We start from the raw sequence: 23,355 nt of genomic DNA on the forward strand, positions 1-23,355 counted from the left end.
ACTTGAATAGTGTATAAAAGTTATAAAATTAATTGCAAAATTTGCAAGCATCTTATGGAAAACATTTCTTATCTTGTGAAATGTATGGATTCATAGAAATCGAATTTTATTTTAGAAGACCTAACCCAACCCTTTTCTCGTCATTGAAAAAGCTACCTTAACCTTCCAAATTTTTTAGGATTATACAATTGACTTCTACATTCAAATTGAAAGACGCAATGTCTCTTGAATGGTTGAAAATTTGATTCGTTGGATTCCTCCGATTAATAGAATATTCAAGTTAAATTTTGATGGTTCAAAGATAAAGAATAAAATGTTTCAGGATGGGCTATTAGAGACTTTAATGGTACTATTAAAATGATGCTAATAGACATATATGTAATACTTAAATAATTATTGTAAAATGTATGACTTTAATAGATGACATGTTAATTGCTAAGAACAATGTGTTCTTAAACTTAGAGATTGAGAGTGATTCAAAAATAGTTGTAGATTGATTGTTATAATAAAAAAAGTAATATTTCTAATTCTATTGTGTTATTAATGGGGGATCTTTTGAAGTTGTCTTATGATCTATATATTTATGATTGTCGTCATATTATAATAAAACAAAAAGAATAATAGATTGTAAAAAATGTATTTATAATTTAGAATCAATCATTCTGTGAAAGATATTTATAATTTAGAATCAATCAATTGATGATCAAATTTTTCTACTGATGTTAGATGGTTTAGCTTTGAAGATTACTATGACTCATCTTTCAATCCTATTTATAAGTATTCTATTTCGTATTCTCCTTTCATAAAATAAAATAAAATATTATTTTCCATTAGACTTTGATTTCTTTAACGTGTTGTTACCATCTTGGGTTGTATGGGCTGAACCCAACCCAAGGAAGCATCACTCCGCTGGCCCAGTCCACCATATTTTTCCATGGTCGTATCAGAGACCAGAGATCAATTCTGAGATTCCCCTCTACGTGTAAGAATCTCAAAGAAGGAGCTCCGTGGTCCCGGATGTACATGATCATATAACCCTTCCTTTTTTAAAATAGAAGAGCCAGGCAGAAAATCACTACCGCCAAGGCTCCGTGTCTTGTCTATCTAATCTTCTTCATAGCTTCCTCGACCTCATGTTTGTATTTGTCTTCAGCTGTGTTAAAACCATGAAATTCCCCAAAATGCCCCTTCCTCTCCGAGGTCTTAGCTATTGCTGTATTCATTGTTCTTGAGAAAACTAGGGTTTTTATTTTTTTTTTTGTCCGACGTTGCATGCAGTTTTGTTGGTTCGGTGTGGTGCGGCTCTTCTTAGGGTTCGAAAGTTAGTCTGTATTCAAATTGTATTCCAATTCGGGATTGTAGATTTCGTCAAATATTTCCTTGTTCTAGAGATTTTCTTCGACGGCTTTCTGTTGATTTCCGATCAAATAGTAGGTTTGAGTTGGAATTTGGCGTCTGGTGATGGAAATGTGTAGTGGGTATCGATTATTTGTGGTGGGATTGTGGTGTGAAGAAGAAGATAAGTTGAATTGAACCCATCTGTTATATGGGTTCTAGAGTATAGCTAGTGGTTCGAGACGTTGGTCGATTCTGACTTTGCGAAGTTAAATTCATTGACTTGATACTTGGGGCGGGTGAAGTGGAGCATCCGTTGTGGAGTCTCTCATCTGGTAACCATCTGCCTTGTATGGCTCATGAATTGGATAAATATTAGGAATTCTGATAGGTTACTGTGTTGTTCTTATGGATTACTAACTCTTCTTCCCAACTGATGATGTTGGGTTTCTCTTTTTTGGGGTGTATTTTATTTTATATGTTTATACAAGACTGATTTTTCCGTATAATTCTAAATGTCTCTAAAGATTGAGAAGAGAGTGATTCATAAAAGATCTAATACGTGAAATAAGTGTATTAAAATTTTCTTTTGGGAAGGTGAATTGGAACTGATAATAAGTAACTTGGTGAATTTAAAACAGACCTATAAAAACTTACAACCTATTGAGTGAAATTTTAGGGTGCAAGTGATTCAGAAAATGTTTGACATAAGAAGAGTATTGGAAATTAAGTTTCTTTTGACTTCATTCTTATGAGATTAATTAGAGATCAATGAGTGAGAGAAGAGAGGGTGAGAGAGTACCAAAAGAATTTACCTATAAGAAAGGAAATTATGAGCCATTATGTGAAATTTGTGGAGAAAGCGATTCAGAAAATATTAAGACATAAAGCAGAGTATTGGAAAGCAAGTTGCTTTTGGCTTCAATCCAATGCTATCAATTAGAGAGAAAAATTACCTATAAAAATATTTATTAAGGAAGATTTGGGGAGAATGGGATTCTAATTATTATAACATTAAGAAGAGCATTGGAAAGTTTCTTTTGGATGCTTTGCACAGAGAGAGAGAGAGTTAAGAATGAGATTAGTGGCAGGAGATGCCCAAGAGTGGCCGTTTTGGTCAACTTGTTTCAGTCATAAGCAAGGAGAAAGGGGTTTAAACATGATGTTCCATGGCATGGGGGGCATGTTAAGAAGAGTCTTGTAAAGCAAGTTTCTTTTAGCTTTATAACTCTCTGTGTGTGAGAAAGAGAGGGATTCTAAGATATATATATATATATATGCACACAGAGAAAGAGAGAGATGAGTTATCAAGATAGAAGAATGTTGGAAAGTAAATTTCTTCTAGCTTCATTCAAGAGATGAGTTTTTGGGACAAAATGAGATTAATGGCAGCAGAAACCCTAAAGTGGCCCTTTTGGTGAACTTGTTTTGATCGTATGCAAGGAGAGAAGGATGTAAACATTATGTTTCCATAGCCTTTTATCAAGAATTTCTTTGAATTGTGATAATTCTAGAATCTTCTGGTGTTGCTCTCTTTTACAGTATATTAGAAACTTACCATAACCAAGAAGACCTATAAACCAGTAAAACTTAGAAGTTTAGGTTATGAGCTAAACATTGGAAGTAATTGCATCACAAAAAATCATTAGAACATTGAGAAGGGTCTTCTTGTTAATTGAATGTCTAAACTATAGGATGCAACTCTTGATTACAAATTAACTAAATGGCAACATAATTAGTGTCTTGGGAAACAAATATAGAAAGGAAATCCTTGTTGAGGTTTTGCTATCAGTTTGTTTAGTGCTTGCATTGAAAAATATGGCTGGATATATTTTTTTTTTTTGAGATTCATGTTGAAGTTCATCAATGTAAATAAATATAGTTGTGTTTTGATTATTGTTACCAAATATTTGTAAGTGAAAATTTTCTATTGATTTTTATTAGTATTTTTTATTATTAATTCTCAAAAAGATCTATTGTTTCATTTTTATTTATTTATTTTATATGCTTTCTCTATCCTTTCCTCTAGGAGCAATTCAAGGTATACATCAATACTAACCTTTTTTTAATTTCCACCTTTTCTAGACTTCTACAGGAAGGATGAAGAGTATCAAGGATTGGGTTTTCTCTCAAATAATATCCAAGTCATTGGTCTCCTCAAGACCATTGCCTGGAAGTACGGGTTTTTTTGCTGAGGAATCTCTTGATGAAGAATTTGGTGATAGAGGTATCACCTTGTTCCTTCCCTTGGTAACACGTATGATTATTATTTAGAAGATCCATTATTTTTAAGGTGCATTGACCTTCTAAAGATGTTAATTTAGTTTCATTTCCCAATTTAAGATTGTTGTATGACTTTTCTACCTTTTCCTTCTCTACTCCATGCCATTGTATTTATGATGCTTTTACTTATCAAAAGGGATATGTTATCCCACAGCATGAATTAGATAAGTAAAGGGTAGAATGGAAATAAACCCATCCTAATTTTAACGAGCTTTGTTATTCCTCACTATTTCCCTTGTGCTAATTACTAAACTTGAACTTGAGTTGATAGTTACAGACTTCCTTTATGCTAGCAAGTTGGTGAGATTAAATAGCAATCCTTTGATTGGATGGTAGTTTAGTTCTTGTATGAAGATGTTTATCATGAATCCTTTACATCTTTTAATAGATAGTTTGTATGGATGAGGAGGAACCATCACTGATGAGGTATATTACTTTAAATATGATAGTTAAAATAGAGGCAATGAAGAATAATACAGGCATGACAACATGTAGTTCTTGATTTATGACAATGTAGGAAGGTTAAGATCCCCTCAGATTGTGTGGCAAGTTTAGAAGGAAAGTGGATAACAAACCTGGCAATGAAAGTTGTTTCCCAAGAGTTGTTTGGTTAACCATGGAAGTGTACAAGGAAATGGAGATTTTGTCTTTTGGTTGACAAAGAAGTAGGAGGAATCTAAGAAAATTGCCAATTTGAATACACTCTGCTTTTAATCGAAGTTACGAATCATTTGTAAATAATGACAATATCATCTTTGAGATTCTTCACTATCAAATGAATCTCATAACTGATGAATTTATATAGGTTGACATTGTGAAGTAGATTAACTTTATAGTTGAAATAAATGTGACATAAAATAACAGCTACTTAAGTTTTTGTAGTATATCTATTAAACTCTCCTTTGTTAGAGAGGGGAATTTGAAGCTTTTGGAGTTCTCATTTAGGCATTTCCATGTGATGATGTGTTCTATTCTGTGTTGTAACCTATGGCAGTGTTTTAACAACTTCAAATGTTCTTTAGCATTGGCCACTTTTCCTATTGTTTGCCAAAGTAAATAAAACTTGTTGACTACAGTTGGAGCATAATACATATTGTGAATCCAAATCTTAATAGCTTAAACTTTTAAGATAACTAGTTATCCAATATGGTATTAGATCTCTAGTTAATTGGAAGTTGTAATGCACAGACACGTTAATTGCAACTAAAATACCCATGTTGATATAATAAAACTTGGGTGCGAAAGTGAGATCCATGTTGACATGTTGATATTGCATCTAATATGGTTATTTAACTTGTGACTGTTTTATCTCTTTCTTTAATTTTTTTAATTATGTTTATGTTGCATTAGATACAACTATTTTGCTCAATATCTCTTTCTTAAATTTTTCAAAATTATATCAAATGATAATATAACATAAGTTGCAATGGAAAAATAATTTTTTTCCGAATGAACTTCTATCTCTTTCTTAATCTTTTTATATTTATATATAATAGATAAAATTTAATATCATAATATAATAATTAATAGCATAAAAATCTAAAAATAAATATCAAAACTAATCTCTTAAAAAATATAGATATAGATTATAATAATTAATATAAAAAAGTTAAATTTTTTGCATGATAAGAAATTAAATATGCACTATATTTTATCAACATCTAGTGAATTAGAAGATTTTTATCATAAAATCAATATGAATTTTTTAATTTTTAAACTAATCAAAATTTATTAATAATGTGGTATAATATTTTTGTAAAGATTTTTCTCAACATCTTATTAAAATAAAAGACCTATAATAAATATGTTTTTCATGTACAATTAGCAGTACCATCGAAGTAAAATAACATTTAACATCTTATTGAAATAGCAAATATATAATAAATATACTTTTAACTACAATTAAGCATGTTGTATAATAGATATATTATCCTTAAATTGTTGTGCCTATATCTAGTGTTAATTTATTTTTTATTAATGTTATATCCAAGTAGCCAAACCATAGTTGAGGTCCTCTTCAGCTTAGTCCCTATGTCCAAAGATTTTGGGATACAATTGATCCAACACCTTGACATGTGCCCACACTTGACATTTGTAACTAAATATATGTAACATAGACTGCAAGTCTTGGGATTAAGTCTTCACCCGAGCAAGTTATTTGCCTAATTATGTTAGATCACAAAAATGTGATTTGTTTATGCCAAAGTTTGCGCTTACCACAAAAAAGAAAGAGCGTAGAGCCCCGACATGTGAGGGAAGGCGTTAGAGCATTATATACATTGTCAACCAAAATTCTAAAAACTTAAGTTTTGGGATAATTTTTTTATATGTAAAAAAAAAAAAAAGTATATATTTAAATAATGCCTATAAGGAGGTGCACCAAAGTGCACATTGTGTACAATAGCCGCTTAGGCTATTCAAGGAAAGAAAAAACAAAAAAGAATCTCTCTCCTTACTTGAAGCTCAACTACCCTACAAAATCAATCATAGCCAAAGAATGATCTATATCCTCTTTGTACATCCTAACCTAACCCAAAAATATGGATATAAAATCATATTTGATTGCTTGGTCCAACAAATGCCCTCTTATTCAACATCATGAAATGCCCTCATGTTTCTTTTTTTCCACAAAGTCCAAGACAAATACAAGAGGGTGACCCTCCTAGCTTTTTTCCACTTCTTGCCAACAAATGAGCCATGCTAACTCAACAAATTCCCTTTAACTGGTGAGTTCATGACCCATGCCACTCTAAAAATGGAGTAGATCAAGTCATAGCATTCTTGCTTTAGGGCAGTGAAGAAGCAAATGACCCATTCGACTCTTCCTCGCTTATCTATTCAGCAAAAATCAGTCTCTCCTTTTGAGTTGCTTAACAACTACCATACTATAGAGTTGATGAAAAAAGCAAGTTTGAGAAATTAAATTGGAGGAAATTTGCTCTTTGGCAACTTCCATGGGTGTCCAAAATCCACACCCCAACCCAAAAAGAATTTTAAAAAAAAAAATGTTTTTCCTTCTTGGAATACTTTAAAAATATGTTTTGGCACTTCCATTCCTTCTACACATTTGAAATTGGATGGTTTCTATCAGTATAATTTGCTTGAATTCCTAGGTGAACCAATGATATTGTCATATGTGGTCCTCTTGCTGGAGTTTCTCTAGTCCTTTTCCATTTCATCCACCTTTATATAATATTTTGTAAATTTTCATTGTATGGGGGTGTTTTAGGCATGGATGAAAATGTTGCCATTTGTCAACAACATTTTGCTGATATATCATGTATTGGCAGCCTCCAACACATAGGAGAAATATTCATAGTCTGATATTTCCACGATATATGCAATTTATCACCGATTTATAGTCAAAATAGCTATATTTTCCTGATATTTTGGGTGAAATGCCGATTTGTCAATGCCACATCAGCCATCTGATGCTTTGAGTTTCAAAATATTACTGGGCCACACATGGCCCACCATCATCAACTCACCGCACTGTGCTATGCAGCCCATCCCAGCACGTTTTTAGCTGCTTGTGCTATGACTGCTTGATGTTTAAATACTTCTTTTTAATGTTGTGTGTGGCCGAAGTGCAGGGATGGGAATTGAACCCATGAACTGTAGTATATAAAATGACGCCCATGCCACCAAGCTATCTAAGTTATTGTTATTTAAGGATGCATATTTTATATGTATCTACTTTATAAACATTATAGATTAATGTAAATATCTTATAGTTATGTATATTTATATTATATATATATATATATATTAGTAAAATAATTAGAATAAAATTATTAATATTTTAAAATAAAAATACTTATATATGCATCATCATTTCTTTTATGTCATTGAATATAGTTCGAACAATCAAAGCTTTACCGAAAGAAAAGGTGCATTCTGATAATATGCATCTCCATCAGCACCCGAATCAACGTATGCTTTTATATAAACACACACACATCCATAATATGCTTTCAAATTCTAAATACTATTGTTGAATATCAAAAATTGTATAATACATATATCAATTTCTTCAACAAAACAACTTCAAAATGTCTATTATATTATTGATATAATTTCTAAGAGTTTTTCCTAATATGTCCATAAGTTTTGATCAATTTTTGTCAAAATATCCATCAATATTTTCATAAATCAAGTTACCAATATATCCATCAAAACCGATATTTTTGTCCTTGTTAGTAGGAGCTTTTCCTCAATTGGTCTCATTATGAAACTAAATTGGTTTTATTTTTTATTTTTCAAAAAAACTTATTCTTATTCTTTTGGGGTTTAGGTAGCCTACATTCTTGCATTTGGCTTTTAGTGCTAGGTCTCCCAGCAATACCGTGGATCCTTGTGTTGAAGGAGAGTTACTCAAGGGGTTCTCTTAATTGCCTTTTCTCTTCAAAAATCATGAAAAAGGCCTCTCAATGGTTGGGTTTGGATTAACAAGACAAATTTATGTATGATGTGTGGAAAGGTCCATTCTTATTCTCATAATCATGATTTTGGATCACTTGTGTTAATTTGGATATCTCCCTTAGCTTTTAACCATGTTTTTCAAAAAGCATACCACTTAATTAGAACATTGCTACAAATTTAATGGCCATTAATCATTATTGAATTACTTTTCAATGTGTGGGGTGAAATGAAAAAAGCAAATTAGGTTTAATGCTTCTTAGAATGCACTCAATCCTTGCAATAATCACTTTAAAAAGCTTAATGATTTTCATAGGAGTAAAATGCAAAGCTTCTCCTATGAACAACATAAAATAGATCCTTTTGCCAGTTTTCTATCCTCTTTTGTAGTTTGTGAACCCTATTCCTTCTTGGTTATAACTTATGTTACATGGGTTTGGATACAGGTGTCAAGTGCGGGTACATGTCTAGATGTCGGATCCTTTGCATCCTAAAGTCTTTGGACATGGGGCTTTAACTGAAAAGGATCTCAACTATGGGTACAAGTATTTAGATACAATATTAGCGAAAAATAAACTAACACTAAATATAAGCATAGAAAGATAAGTATAAGTCATCTATAATACTATATGGTTAATTGTAATTAGAGAATATATTTATTATATCTTTTCCATTTTAATAAGATGTTAAGTATTATTTTACTTTGATGTTACTCCTTATACATTAAAAACTTGTTTATAATGTCTTTTATTTTAATAGGATGTTTAAAAAAAAAAAAAGATAATATTATGCCAATAAACATTGATTAGTTTAAAATTTATGTTGATTTTGTAATTAAAGTTTTCTAATAGATTAAATATTAATAAGATACTATTCATATTTAATTTCTTATCATATGAATTTTTTTTAATTTTTTATATTAATTATTATAATTTATCTCTAGATTTTTTAAGATATTAATTTTGATATTCTATTTAGATTTTTTATGCTATTAATTATTATATTTATCTTTAAATTTTACATATTATGATTTTAAAAAAAATTAAGAAAGAGATAAAACACTTTGGTTATTAGAGTTAGAAATTAATTTATTTTTTATTATAATTTATTTTATATTATTGTCTAGTATAATTTTTTTTAAAATTAAGAAAGAGATAAAGAGAGGAATAAATGTATTTGAAGCAATATAAACGGGATTTTTAAATGAAATTAAAGAAAGAGATAATGCAACTAAATAGCCATATCCAATACAATGACACAAATCTCACACCCGCATGTTTGTTGTATCATGTGGAAATAGTTACTTTGATTGAAATTAAAATGTCTGAATATCATTGGTTATAACATATCTTTTGTTTGAAACTCAGATATGAGTGTTTGGAGTCACCACTATTGATCCATTCCACTAATTGCTTTCTTATTTGTAGAATTGAACAATACAATGCTAGAAATTTCTGAAATATTTATTTGCGTACCCCAAATTGTGAAAAAGCAAAGATGCTTTCCTTAATTGATCAAATTGTACTCAACAATTCATAAAATGTGCTTTTCATGCATGCAATACTCTACCAATTTATGAGATTTGGCCATGTTGGTTGGGTTTTGCATCTTTTGACCTATGATACCTGGATCCTCCAACTTCACCTAGCACACCCATGTCAACATGACATGACTGGAGGTGGTGGTTATAGAACCCTTGTCAAATACTCCTACTTTCCTTTGGATCTGTCTATTTGACGTTAAATTTTTAATAGATTTACTTTTTAATTTTGACTAACTTAGCAGATGATAACATTAAGAAAGAACAGATTACTGGAAGTGAACTTTTGTAAAGACAAATAGGGATAAGAAAGAAAAAATAAGGATAAAAAAGAAAAGAAAAGAAAAGAAAAGAATAAGGGTTCTTATCCAAGATATCCTTTTTTATTGATGTTTAATTGATTTTTCTTCTTTTTCCTTTTCCTATGTCATATCCAGTATTCACACCCCTAATTAAGATTCTTTTTAGCCGACTCCCAATATCCTAAAATTTGTAGGTGGAAAGGATTAGACACCTGGATATACCCGTACCCAACACCCACACCCTGAACCCATGTTACATAGGTTTTGACTCATTAGCATGACCACATCATTTGGAGTTGATTAAACTCCTTTTAGGCTCCCATCCAACTTATATTTTTGCTATAATTACACTGTTTAGGTGGCTTTATTACATGATGTTCTCATTCTAATAATATGGTATAACCTAAGATGCTCAAATCTCATATCTTTCTGTACACAAGGTGTAGCATGTGATGCTCAGGCCACATTTTTTTTAAAACTGAGAAATGGTAATTTTTGGTTGTCTGGTTGCAAGATTGTTGAAACCTGGCTTGAACATTGAAACTGGATTTTTAATATATGGGTTGAAGGTGTTCCATGTTAGTAAATTTTCACCAACAAGACTTATGCCATTTTATTTATCAGGGTCTGATCACACTACCAATTTGGTAGCACCACCTGCACCTGCTAATACATCTCACCATTCTAATAGCAATCAGGAAAATCAACTTCATTCCTCCCCACAGCCACTTCCTGGTGAAGGTTCTTATCTGTCTCATCATGGTACTGATGGAAAAAGGATGGATCCATTGTCAAAGGTTGAGGATCTGCAAGTCAAGTTCTTGCGTCTTCTCCAACGGATTGGCCAGTCACAAGATAATCTAGTGGTGGCAAAGGTCTTATATCGGTTACAATTAGCAACTTTGATAGGAGCTGGGGAATCAGATCTGAAAAGAGCTAATCTTAGAAGTGGTAAAGCTAGAGCAATTGCAGAAGAACAAGAGGCAGCTGGCTTACCTGAATTGGATTTCTCATTTAGAATACTTGTCCTGGGGAAAACAGGTGTTGGAAAGAGTGCAACCATAAATTCTATTTTTGATCAAGCAAAGGCTGTGACTGATGCATTTCAGCCTGCCACTGACCGCATCAGAGAGGTTGTCGGAACTGTGAATGGAATTAAAATAACTTTCATTGATACCCCAGGTCTGTTGCCCTCCAATACAAGTAATGTGAGAAGGAATAGGAAAATTCTGCTATCTGTGAAGAGATTCATAAGAAAATCCCCTCCAGACATTGTTTTATATTTTGAACGCCTTGACCTCATAAACATGGGCTATAGTGACTTCCCCCTTTTGAAGCTTATTACAGAAGTGTTTGGTCCTGCTATTTGGTTCAGCACTATCCTAGTCATGACACACTGCTCCTCAGATCTTCCTGAAGGTCCAAATGGTTTCCCTGTCAACTATGAATCTTATGTGACTCAGTGCACAGATCTGGTACAACACTATGTACAGCAGGCTGTGTCTGACACAAGGTTGGAAAACCCTGTGCTCTTGGTGGAGAATCATCCCTATTGTAGAACTAATGTCATGGGGAAGAAAATTCTTCCAAATGGACAGGTTTGGATATCTCAGTTTTTGTTATTGTGCCTATGTACCAAAGTTCTAAATGATGCTAATGCTCTCTTGAGATTTCAACACAGCATTCAACTTGGGCCATCGAGTAATACTCGGCTCCCTTCTCTGCCCCATCTTCTCTCATCTTTTCTACGACATCGCTCCACATTGGATCCAAGTGAAACAGACAATGAAATTGATGAGATTCTATTTTCGGAGGAAGAGGAAGTGGGTGAGTATGATCAGTTACCTCCAATACGAATTCTGACAAAATCTCAATTTGAGAGATTGACTAGCTCTCAGAAGAAGGACTATCTCGATGAGCTAGACTATAGGGAGACCCTTTATTTGAAGAAACAGGTGAAAGAGGAGGCCCAGAGGCGAAGGGAAAGCAAACTTTCCAGAGAGGTAAGTTTGGCCGACAGCGATAATCCTGATAACAAAGAGGCATATCCAGAAGCGGTTATGTTACCAGATATGGCAGTCCCTCTGAGTTTTGACTCGGATTGCCCTGCACACAGGTATCGTTGCCTTGTTATGAGTGACCAGTGGCTGGTAAGACCTGTTCTTGATCCACATGGATGGGATCATGATGTGGGCTTTGATGGAATAAACTTGGAGACAACTATGGACTTGAAAGGGAACCTCATCGCCTCAGTCACAGGACAAATGAGCAAGGACAAACAGGATTTCAGTATTCAATCGGAGTGTGCTGCAGTCTATACAGATCCCAGGGGTCCAAACTATTTTGTGGGTCTTGATGTTCAATCTGCTGGTAAAGACCTGATCTATACAGTTCACAGCAATACAAAGATGAGGAACTTGAAGCACAATTTAACTGAATGTGGGTTTTCAATGACTTCATTCAGAAACAAGTACTGTGTTGGTGCCAAGCTTGAAGATACCATTTCCATTGGAAAGAGACTGAAGTTTGTAATGAATGTTGGTCAAATGGGAGGTCTTGAACAAGTTGCTTATGGTGGGAGTTTTGGAGCTACTTTGAGAGGGAGGGACTACCCTGCTAGGAAGGATAGTGCCAGCCTGAACATGGCACTCTTATCTCTTAACAAAGAGATGGTAATGAGTGGCAGTATTCAGTCTGACTTCCGATCTAGCCGAGGCACGAGAATGTCTATAAATGCCAACTTAAACAGCCGGAAAATGGGGCAGATCTGTATAAAATCAAGCAGCTCCGAACATATGGAGATAGCTTTGGTTGCCTTCTTCTCAATTTTCAGGGCGCTGTTGCGGAGAAGAGCAGCTGATGGTCCAAGCATTGAAGCATCTGGAAAGGAATAATCTGTTTTGCATTTTTATCCTATTAAATATTTTTATTTTAAAGAGCAAACTTGTTTGACAGGGATATCCATATCCAGAGTTAATAGATGGGGCTCTTTTCCAGTAAGAAAGGAAATTTATAAATGAGTTTCAGGGAGGCTGATTACTAGAAGCCCATTCGGGAAGTGTGGCAAAGGGAGCCTGTGGTCAACATCTAGCCCTTGGCATCTTCAGGTTCTAACCTATCATTCGATCGATGGGCCTAATATGGCAATTACTCAGGGCATCAGGCTGAGGCGGTCTCGACTTAGTAAATTGAGCTGAGAATTGTACAGTTAGTCATGGGAGGTGAGTTTAGTTTCTGTAACTATTGGAATTACTCCAAACAGAAGAGGTAACAAAGAATTTTCCCCCCCTTCTCAATTTTATTCAAATGCTACTGAGTTTGATGTTGTTGCCCTATGTGGAAATAAAGTATTCCAATCCTTTGAAATTCATGACATCCATGTTCTTGTTTACCTGTTGAGCTACTATTCAATTGCTTTGCCCAGGCATAGTAATGGATGGCGTGCATGAGGTGGCTAAGGCCATTTCTGATAATGTCAATCCTAATCCACAATGTTACAAGAAGCTGGAGTCTCCCAGAATGAGATCTTGCCTCAGTTTGAGCTTGTGTTTTCCCAGGAAAATATTTGTGTCCACATTTGATAAAGAGATGAGAGACAAAAGGGGCTAGTTGAGGCATCACTCATCAGCAAATGAATTCAGGCTTTGATTCATCCTTCTATATGGTATTATGATTCACCCTTGTTTCCATTCTATTTTCGTTCCTATTCTTAGATGCATTCATTAGGAAAAGAAGGGTGAGAGGATAATATTTAAAAAAGTGTCTTTTTTTAAAACAATTCTAAAAGTTTTTTAAAATTGAAATGTCCTACTTTCTATGTTTTTAAATATTTTATAAAAGTAATTTTTATTTATGATATATTTTGTTTTTAATCATTTTTCATAATTATATAATTATATTTTAAAATAATTCTAAAAAATAAGTAAAAATAACTAAAATATGTTCAAAAAATATTTTATTTTATATTTTTAGGAATAGAAAATTATCTTATGTTTTCTTATTATCAAACATATTTTTCCTTTTTGTCTTAAAAACATAAAATTACTTTTAAACAACTCTCAAATGTATTTCTAGGCAATATTCAAGCCAAAAAATTGAGAAAAAGAAAATAAAGAAGAAAATTTGAAATAAAAAATAGATTTGAAGTCAATAAATTATTTATATATATTATTTTAAAATTATTATTTTATTTTAATTCTTTATATAAATATTAAATAATTTTAAAATAAATAAGTTTCAATTTTAATTATATTTTTCTTTATTTTATATTTTTTTATGATAAAATTAAATATTAGAAAAATATCTTATTAATATTTTAAAATAATTAAAAATAAGTTTAAAATTAATAAATTATTTTTAAATATTATTTCAAATTCATTTTACTTATTTTAACTCTTCTATATAAATATTAAAATTTTAAACATAAATGAATTTTTAATTACTTTTAATTATATTGGATTTTATTATTTATTTTTTATAATAAAATCATTTTTCATAATATTTTTTTTTTATTTTCTTAAAGATTTTTGGAAACCATAGGTAGGTTTAGAAAAATTTACTTTTATAGACAATTATGTTTTGGGCCTAGCCGGGTGCAAAAATTAAGGTTTGGTCCATATAACTTATATAATTGATGGAAATGATGTTGGATATCAAAAGACCAAAATACTCATTGACCTTTCATATAAGCTTTTTTGGTTTTTATTACAACACTATTTATGCAACCATAATAATTCTATTTTAACCATTTGGATTTTTCATTGTTTTTTAAAACTTTTTTTTTTTATAAATAATTGAAAATCAAAATTATTTTCTATTTAAAATTATAAATAAAGAAAAATTACGTTCAAAAACTATTTTAAAAAATACTTTCTAAAAAAATGGTAATATGTTTTATATATATTTTTTATATATATATTTTTTAAAAAATTAATTAAAAAATGAAAACTATTTTTAAAAATAAAAATTGAAAACCTTGTTTAGTACTATTTTTTATATGAAAATAATAAAAAGAATTAAATTTCATTCATTAATTATCTTCAAATTGATAAATGATAGTTTTTTCATTCATTTTTTCATTCGTTCATGTACAGAGTATATATAGAGGGTAATCATCATTCTAAGAATGAGAAAGAATGATATAAGGAAATAACAACTAATATCCTAATATCTCAATTTTCCTAATATCTCAATATTCCTAATATCTCAACTTTCATAATATCTAAACATTCCTAATATCTCAACACTGAATGACATAAGGAAAGAATGATATAAGGAAAGCATTCATAATATCTCAACACTCTCCCTCAAGTTGGTGCATAGATGTCACACATGCCCAACTTGTCTAAAAATTTTGAGAACACTTGACTTGAGACAGCTTTGGTGAGGATATCGGCCAATTGATCTTTTGATCGAATCTTAGGCAATTCCACAATCTTATCATCCAACTTTTCCTTAACGAAGAATCTATACACCTCGACATGCTTTGTACGATCATATTGTACTGGATTATGAGCAATGTCACATGCGGCTTTATTGTCACAAAACAATCAGATTGGTTGCCTAGATAGGTAACCTAAATCTTGTAAGAGGAGTCTTAGTCATAATGCCTCACAAAGTCCTAGAGCCATACCTCTAAATTCCGCTTCTGCACTTGAACGAGCGATGACATTCTGCTTCTTACTTTTCCATGTCTCAAGATTACCACCTATAAAGGTAAAGTAACCAGATATAGATCGTCTATCATCCACTGCACTGGCCCAATCAGCATCAGTATATACTTCTATACTATGATGATCAACATTTTGTTCGAACAAAATTCCCTTCCCAGGAGCATTCTTCAAATACCTCAAAATACGCATGACTGCATTCATATTGTTAGGAATTTGAGGCTAGTCCAACCTATGGTAATCACCCTAGAGGGAGAGGGGGGGGGGTGAATAGGGTAATGGTCTCTTTTCGCAAATTTAAACAAGTGAATGCAAGAGACAATTATATGCAAGTATATAATAATCAATATATAGACAATTGCATATAAATTAAAGAGTAGGGAAGAGAGAATGCAAACACAAGAGTTTATAGTGGTTCTGCGCAACCCGACCTACATCCACTCTCCTCTAGCTTCAATCCTGAGCTTGAGGTTCCACTAATCTACGGCTTCCAAACCAAGCCTTCAAGCAATACAATTGGATTATGGTTCCAATTCACCCTCTTGGACTTTTGGCTCCAAACACCCTTTACACTTCTCAAGAGATATCCCACTCTTGAACAACCTCTCAAGTGATACCCCACACTTGAGAAACTTTCTCTCAAATATTTACAAATGAATGATCTCTCAAAAATCCTAGTACAAGAACTTTAAACTCAAATGATACAAAAAAAAATTAGGATTGAATGGTGCACTAAAGATATGCAAGTTTTGAAATAATGGTGCACTCAAAAATACTCTTTCAAGGCTCAAATATAATCAAGAAAGATTTAGGAAGGTTAAGCTCATGAAACAATGAAGATTGAAACCTTTTTATAGAAGAGAAAAGTCAAACTAGCCGTTTGGGGTTCGACCGGTTGAGGTTCAACCTTGACCGGGAAGAGAAGGCCACTAGGAGAGAGAGACTTTTTGGCCTCCTTCAACCGATCGACCGGTTGAACCGGTTGAGCCATTTTTTGGCTCAACACCCAACCTTTTTCAACTTAAAACCTTTTTAACACAAGTTTGAAAATCATTTAACACAAGGTTTTAGTTGAAAACAACATGAAATCATCAAATTCTTAAAATATTTAAAACAATATTACTCTTGGATGATTTTGGTGCATAAATAAAGAATGAAATGCATGAAAGTCCTAGTGCACCAACAACCTTACAAAGAGATCTTATGAAGCTTGGGTCTTGAAAAACACTTCTCTTTGAGGTGGTCTTCTTCTTCATGATTTCTCCTTGACTTGATTTGTCTTTGTGATTGCCACTTTGGAAATCGTCTTGCCTAATCACACTTGAAATATAATCATTAGTTCTAAACCTTGTTTTGTTATCATCAAAATCAAGATTAACCAAACATTGGTTTCACACATATGTTGCTCTCCAAGATTATGCATGTATTGACTCACTACACTTAATGCATAAGCAAGATCTGGTCTTGTATGAGCTAAGTACATTAATCTTCCTATAAGTCTCTGGTATCTTCCCTTATCGGTTGATACTTGATTAGGCTCAACACACAATTTTAGACCTTCTTCTATTGGTGTATTAATAGGTTAACATCCCGACATTCCAGTCTCCTATAAAAGATCTAAGACATACTTTCTTTTAGATAGAAAAATTCCTTCACTTGATCTAGAAACTTTAATCCTAAGAAAGTACTTCAGATGACCTAGATCTTTCATTTCGAATTCTCTAGATAGATAATTTTGCAGAGCTTTTCTTTCTTCAGGATCATTTCCTGTAACTACCATGTCATCCACATATACGATGAGTGTTGTAATCTTACCATGTTGTTTTTTAAGGAACAAAGTGTGGTCTGAGTTACTTTGATGATATCCAAAAGCTCTCATTGACTTTGTGAACCTTCCAAACCATGCTCTCGGGGATTGCTTCAACCCATACAACGATTTTTTCAATTTGCACACCTTCTGACATTGCTTTTCTGACACTATGCATCCTGGTGGAAGATTCATATATACTTTTTCAGATAACTCGCCATGCAGAAAGACATTTTTCACATCGAACTGTTGTAATGACCAATCCAGGTTTGCAGCTAAAGACAATAATACTCGAATTGTGTTGATCTTAGCTACAGGTGCAAATGTCTCTGTGTAGTCAATTCCATAAGTTTGAGTGTACCCTTTTACTACTAGTCTTGCTTTAAATCGTTCAATACTACCATCTGCTTTGTACTTCACAGTATAGATCCAACGACACCTAACTGGCTTCTTTCCTGGTGGACATTCTACGAGTTCTCATGTTTCATTCTTCTACAATGATTTCATCTCTTCATTCATGGCTACTTTCCACCTTGAATCAACTAAGGCTTCCTGCACACTGTTAGGAATAGCTACAGTAGATAATTGATTTACAAATGACTTATTTGATTCAGACAAACGATGGTTAGACACATAGTTGCTCATGGGATATTTGACTTTGGTAGACAATTCAGGTTCATATGTGGGTTTAGGAATACCTCTATTATGACGGTGTGGTAACCGTTTCATGAATGGATCAGGTTCCAAATTAAGAATACCCTCAGCAGACGACGATTAGTTTGGTATTTCAATGAAGACATCTTCGGACCCAAATTGTTCAGATGGTTCAATTGTATTGTCTCTCCCATCTTCAGCTTTTGGGTGGTCATTACTACTTGGTTCTAGAGTTGTACCACTCTGTGGACCCCGCATTTCGGCTCATGCGTTTCCCACTCGATGGCAAGCTCGATTTTATTTGAAAAAAATGGATTTTTATTGATTAAGGAAATGACTTGGAGTCGCCACTTATTTTTGTTTTATTTTTAGAGGGTAAACAAAATAAGAAAGAAAAACCCTAAGTGTGACTCCTTATTTTGGAAAAGATTGGTCTACGAAAAATCAGTTCGGGTTCGGGGGTCAGGTTACTTATCGGGAAGGTACGGTAAAGACCGTAGCACCCCTCTAAGTCCCTAAAGTCGGGTCTCTACTAATAAAATGAAGCTAACATGACGACCAATGAGAAAGTCAATGAATACTCAAATCAATCATGCACGTATGAGAATTAAAACATGCATAGACAATAATCATAGTGAAAGTGGGTGCATACCTTGGTATCAAACGATTAATGCGCTATCAAGAGAGAGGGGTTAGTGCACAATTAAATAATAACCTCGAGCATGTCATAGAGCAGAATAAAATTAATCATGCATGGCAATTAAATCAACCAATCAATCAATCAATCATAAATCTCATATGTGGGGCCCCCACCAAAGCCCGATTTATTTTGAGTGAATTAATTTTGTAGATTCCATTATTTGGAATTACAGAAAATAAATTCACACTCATTTTAAAACATCTCAAAATCATGGAAGTTGTGAAAAGTGTATTGCCGAAGAAAATGACAATGCATTTTATTGGAAAACGGATTTTTCGGGACCTAAGAAAAAGGCTAAAGATGAAAATTTTGGAGGTTTGAAATCATTTAAAAACCAAGAAGTTGGGGAAATTATTTACAAAAATGTGGTTTGAGAAATCGTTTTAAAAACAGGATAAAGAAATGAGGGATGGCACGTGGCATAAGGGTGGCAATGCTAAAGGTGGCCATGCAAGATCTTTGTTAATGAGGATTTGATGAAGTGTCCTCTCTAACCAGATTTGATAGCTGTGAAGTCCCATACCAACAAGTCCAAGTTCAGAGTGGAGCCAGACTTGGGAATTCTAAGTGCTTTTCTGACTGGTGCATCAAATAGAACCTGAAGCCATGAAGCAAACGAGTAGACTAGATGTCCATTCAGCAGGGCATTGGCATGGTTTTGATCAGCCATAACACATAATACCCATGGTGCATGGGTTTTAAAAAAAAAACCACTCTTCATTATCTCTTTTTTTTTAAGACACCTGCTTCCATCCCAAGCCTTATCTTCTGTTTTGAAAGCCCATTCAAACCTAACAGATTTTCTGAATCTCCCATTAGTGGTCGTCATAGTCACTTCCCATAACCATTGCTGCAATTTTCCTAACCTCTTTTTGACCATGATCCTGGTTCTGGTGATAGAGTATGGCAACACCTTTGCTGCTGCCGTGATGGAAACAATCCAAAATGCCATATATGATGTTGAGTAGTGAGTCCATGCTAGAACTACAGGAATCACAATGACTTTCAGAGGTAACTTCCCTTCCAGTTTCAATGCAGAACTGCTCAGATCTGCCTGGGGATTATTGCTACCAGAACTGGCAGTGAATGAGGGCTCCAATGCTTCTTGACGTCCTCAGGCACATGGGCACTTCCTTCTTAGGGGAATCAACCTAAACTTATCCTCCTCATTTCCAAGATTCTTCATCTGTTCGATTTCTGAACAAGAAACCGCAACTCATTCTGCACATGCCCAATTCATGCTTTCACTATTGATATCTTCTGCTGGCTCTCATCCTGCAAGCTTTCCTTTTGGTATCCCTTTCTCTAATCGATACAAAACCCTACTTGAACCCAAGTCCTTCAGATTCCTTGCCTCCCCCAAATAGATACAAGTGACTACTGTTTAGAACAGTATAGCTAACGTCCAAAGCTTCAGAATATTTCACAGATGCTGGTGGAAGTGGCTGTCAAGGCTGGTAGACGAGGTCAGAAGCGTTCCTTGTTGCTTGTCTCTGAGCATCATTGAAATAATCTGGCACAGTGATCACTGCTTTTGAGACTGTCTTCCCAAGATAAGACTCCGCAGTTTCTCTCATCTTTGTAAGAATAAAGGCACCAATTTGGCTTGGAGAATATTGAGGTCCATTAGCTTCAAACCATGTCTTTCATCTTTGCATAAAGGCCTCCGCTTTCTCCAATGATTTCTTCTGGGAATAACAGTTTAAAAAGGCACCATAAACCTGGAAGGATCTCAAAGACTTTGGTGTCTCATTAAAATACTTTTCTGCTTGTTCTAGGACATGAAACTTAGAAATCAAATCAAGCTAATTTCAGATGCAATTTCCTTTAACTTCGAATAAAACACCCACATTTAGACGCATATTTCGAAGTTCTCCAGCCAAAACAACTGTTGTTTGAGCCCCACATGACTGCATTAGTGTCTCTGACAAAATCATCCACTGCACCCTCGCTATAGATTACATCTGACCCTAGTACATAATCAAATGGAAGTTCAATCAATTCTAGCTCAGGATCATCACCCCATGTAAGCTCGTGTACTGTTTGCAGAACCCTATAGGTCTCCTTGTTTTAGATTGGTTTCAACATTCTTTTCCAGCAACCTCAATCTATCAAGAAGATCGGTAAGAAAAACTTGAGCACCCAAAAGAGCAGTAATGCAACCAACCAAACCACAGCCAGAGCTCAGTTCAGCAACCTTCTGGCCTTAAAGAGGAAGCAACCCTGAGTCCACAGCATATTCTAGGAACTTCCCCAATACAACTCCACAATGATGAAGGGGATTGGAAAATGGAGAGAGGGTGACCACAAGCGTCAAGATGAAGAGAGAGGGATGACTGGGGGACGAAGGTGATTATTTATAGGGACTTTAGAAACGAGCCCGATTGGAAAGGAGATGGGATAGTTGGATGGGGATATTGACACGTGGTGAATATGTAAAAAGATGGGTGTGAAGGGTATAGAAGGATAAAGGTGGGGATAGGCATGGGCAAGTTGGGTATAGGATATGTGCATGGAGTTAATGGAATGGGTAGTGGGTGCTCACTGTCCACTTCAGTGGCTGCAGTCATGTGGAGTTGTTTGGTGGGCGTAAACTGGTGGCTGTGATCACAAGGGAGCCAAGCAGGCACCGTTTTCCGTCATTCACGCACTTAACCTCATAGCAAGAGCCACAACTCAACCCATTGTCAAGCGAAGCTGTGCTCAAAGCTGCTGTGTTCGTCCCATAGATCACTTGTCCCATTAAATCTATTATCCAAATGAATACCTTCCTTCTGTCCACCTGAATATACTCCGAGCTCTCTTCATAAAACCCAAGAAGCTTCAGAATGCATCATGGTTCTCCTCTATCTAGGCATATGCTGCAGAGGTCATCGGAGGAGAGGTAAAGTGAAAGAGCTTCAATGGTTGCTTGGCATTCTGGTGATGGCGGAGGCGTTTCGCCGCCGGCGGCTCATTCGAGGACAACTTCTCAATTCCTCAAGCGTTTCAGCAAATTATTCAGACCTTCCTCGTTAGTAATAGGCTTGCGCTTAACAGATGAGTCAAGCTGATTACACCAGCGCGGCCGACAGGACTTGCCGGATCTCCCAGCAATTCCACAGGCGATCAGACTCCAGTTCCTGGCCCTGAACTTACTCACCAGTCGACTCAGAATGACGTCCTCTTCAGGAGACCAAGGCCCTTTGACTCGGTCCCCTCTCGCAGCCTGGCTACTGCTCCCGCTTCCCTTGCCGTTTCGAAGCTCTCAAACAATCACTAACCCAGAAAATCTCCAAACAGAATACTCTCTTCTCTCTATACTCCTCTGCACATATGTATGGTGGACGGAGAAATAGAAATGAGGCTAGGTGCACTTTTACATCCATAGGACCCACGCCAAAATCATCTCCTTTGCAATAGCTTTGACCAGCATGGTTTTTCAGGTGCCAAAGGGGATCCGTATATCAATCATTAGTCGCAGACCTTCGATCTCATGTTTGTTACTGGCCATACAATAAGGAGAAATTCCCCTCCAGCCTCACACAACTCAACGGTGAACTCACAAGTTTAAAATAACATGTATGGAATAAGAAGGAGCAGGGGTAAAAGCAAAGGAAATTTCAAGGAAGGAACAAATAAGAAATACCAGAGAACCAACATATTGAACCCCATTTCAGGTATTAATCCATAGGCCTACAGGGGCATGGCAGAGAGCATAAACACGATGCATATGAATTCATGCGCATGATGGCCTCAAGTGAAATCAAAGAAAATGAGAGAACAACATAGCAAACATGTCCCAACAGTGAATGAAAGCTAAAACATCAGGAAAAAAATGCATGAGAGATTGTGTAATGAGAAATATGAACAGAAAAAACCACAATGCCCGCACCTGGGAGAACTCCTCTCTGGCAAAAATAAATCAGAAAACCCGTGAGTTTATCCTCGTTCCTCTCCTATTCACAGCTGATTTCAAATACTCTGGTTCTCAAACTTTCCTCTCTGGTTTCTTGTCTCTACATTTCTCTCTCCTTTTTCTTCTCTGCTTTCCCTCACCAAAAACTTTGTATCCCCTTCCCCTCTGTTTTTTCCTCTCTTCTAGCAAAGTATCCTCCACCAAAATATATCTAACGGCAGCACTAAAAACACCTCACCCCCGCTGCTTGCTGCCTCCACTTCCCTGCAGCTCTCTCTGGTTCCTCTCTCTTTAGCGAGCTCCCTCTCCTCAAAAATCTTCTAACGGCAGCCCTCCAGACCCCTCACACTCTCAACAAACACGTCCAAAAAGCAACCCCCCTTCACTGCAGCTGCCAGACGCTCCTCCATAACGGCCTAAGGATTTTAGAATATCTCCATGCCACGTGTCAAACTCTCACTCACTCCTCAATTCCACTACTCTGATTCCCAGCAGCCATCCATGAGCAGACAAGTGGTCTCTCAAAGCTCCTCCACGTGGCAAGACAAGCTGCATGAAGAATGAGGCCCCAGTGGGGGTCTACACACTCATATCCAATTCACCCGCTTCCTGGTTCACTAGTTCAGATTGTCCAGATTCATCATCCTTAGAGATATGATAATTATAATCGAGAGTCTGAATTTCCTTATGGTACTCCTCCTGAAGTTCAAACTCAGATGAAAAATACATCGAATCTTCATGAAACACC

At 34.8% G+C, this 23,355-nt stretch overlaps 2 protein-coding genes across 2 annotated transcripts; one reads left to right on the top strand and one right to left on the bottom strand.

Annotated features, from left to right (window-relative positions):
• The first annotated feature begins 1,084 nt into the window (after positions 1-1,084).
• LOC117925134 (translocase of chloroplast 90, chloroplastic) lies at positions 1,085-13,252 on the top strand. Its single transcript, XM_034844018.1, has 3 exons — positions 1,085-1,670; positions 3,421-3,562; positions 10,504-13,252. The coding sequence occupies exons 2-3, from the start codon at positions 3,436-3,438 to the stop codon at positions 12,771-12,773; spliced, it is 2,397 nt and encodes a 798-aa protein (XP_034699909.1). The 5' UTR covers positions 1,085-1,670; positions 3,421-3,435; the 3' UTR covers positions 12,774-13,252.
• An 8,023-nt stretch (positions 13,253-21,275) lies between these two features.
• LOC117924777 (transcription factor MYB14-like) lies at positions 21,276-23,017 on the bottom strand. Its single transcript, XM_034843491.1, has 3 exons — positions 22,933-23,017; positions 21,716-21,955; positions 21,276-21,511 (listed from the first exon to the last, which is right to left on the bottom strand). Exons 1-3 carry the CDS (start codon positions 23,015-23,017, stop codon positions 21,276-21,278), a joined length of 561 nt encoding a protein of 186 aa, XP_034699382.1.
• Between the last annotated feature and the right edge of the window lie 338 nt (positions 23,018-23,355).

Source organism: Vitis riparia, chromosome 11, assembly GCF_004353265.1.
Source record: "Vitis riparia cultivar Riparia Gloire de Montpellier isolate 1030 chromosome 11, EGFV_Vit.rip_1.0, whole genome shotgun sequence".
Taxonomy (NCBI): domain Eukaryota; kingdom Viridiplantae; phylum Streptophyta; class Magnoliopsida; order Vitales; family Vitaceae; genus Vitis; species Vitis riparia.

Coding starts and splice junctions, on each gene's coding strand:
- LOC117925134 (XM_034844018.1), top strand. CDS start 3,436: ATGAAGAGTATCAAGGATTGGGTTTTCTCTCAAATAATATCCAAGTCA. Junction 3,563..10,503: donor TGAAGAATTTGGTGATAGAG/GTATCACCTTGT, acceptor TTTATTTATCAG/GGTCTGATCACACTACCAAT.
- LOC117924777 (XM_034843491.1), bottom strand. CDS start 23,017: ATGGAGGAGCGTCTGGCAGCTGCAGTGAAGGGGGGTTGCTTTTTGGAC. Junction 21,956..22,932: donor GAGGGGTCTGGAGGGCTGCC/GTTAGAAGATTT, acceptor TGATTGTTTGAG/AGCTTCGAAACGGCAAGGGA. Junction 21,512..21,715: donor GCCTATTACTAACGAGGAAG/GTCTGAATAATT, acceptor GGTTTTATGAAG/AGAGCTCGGAGTATATTCAG.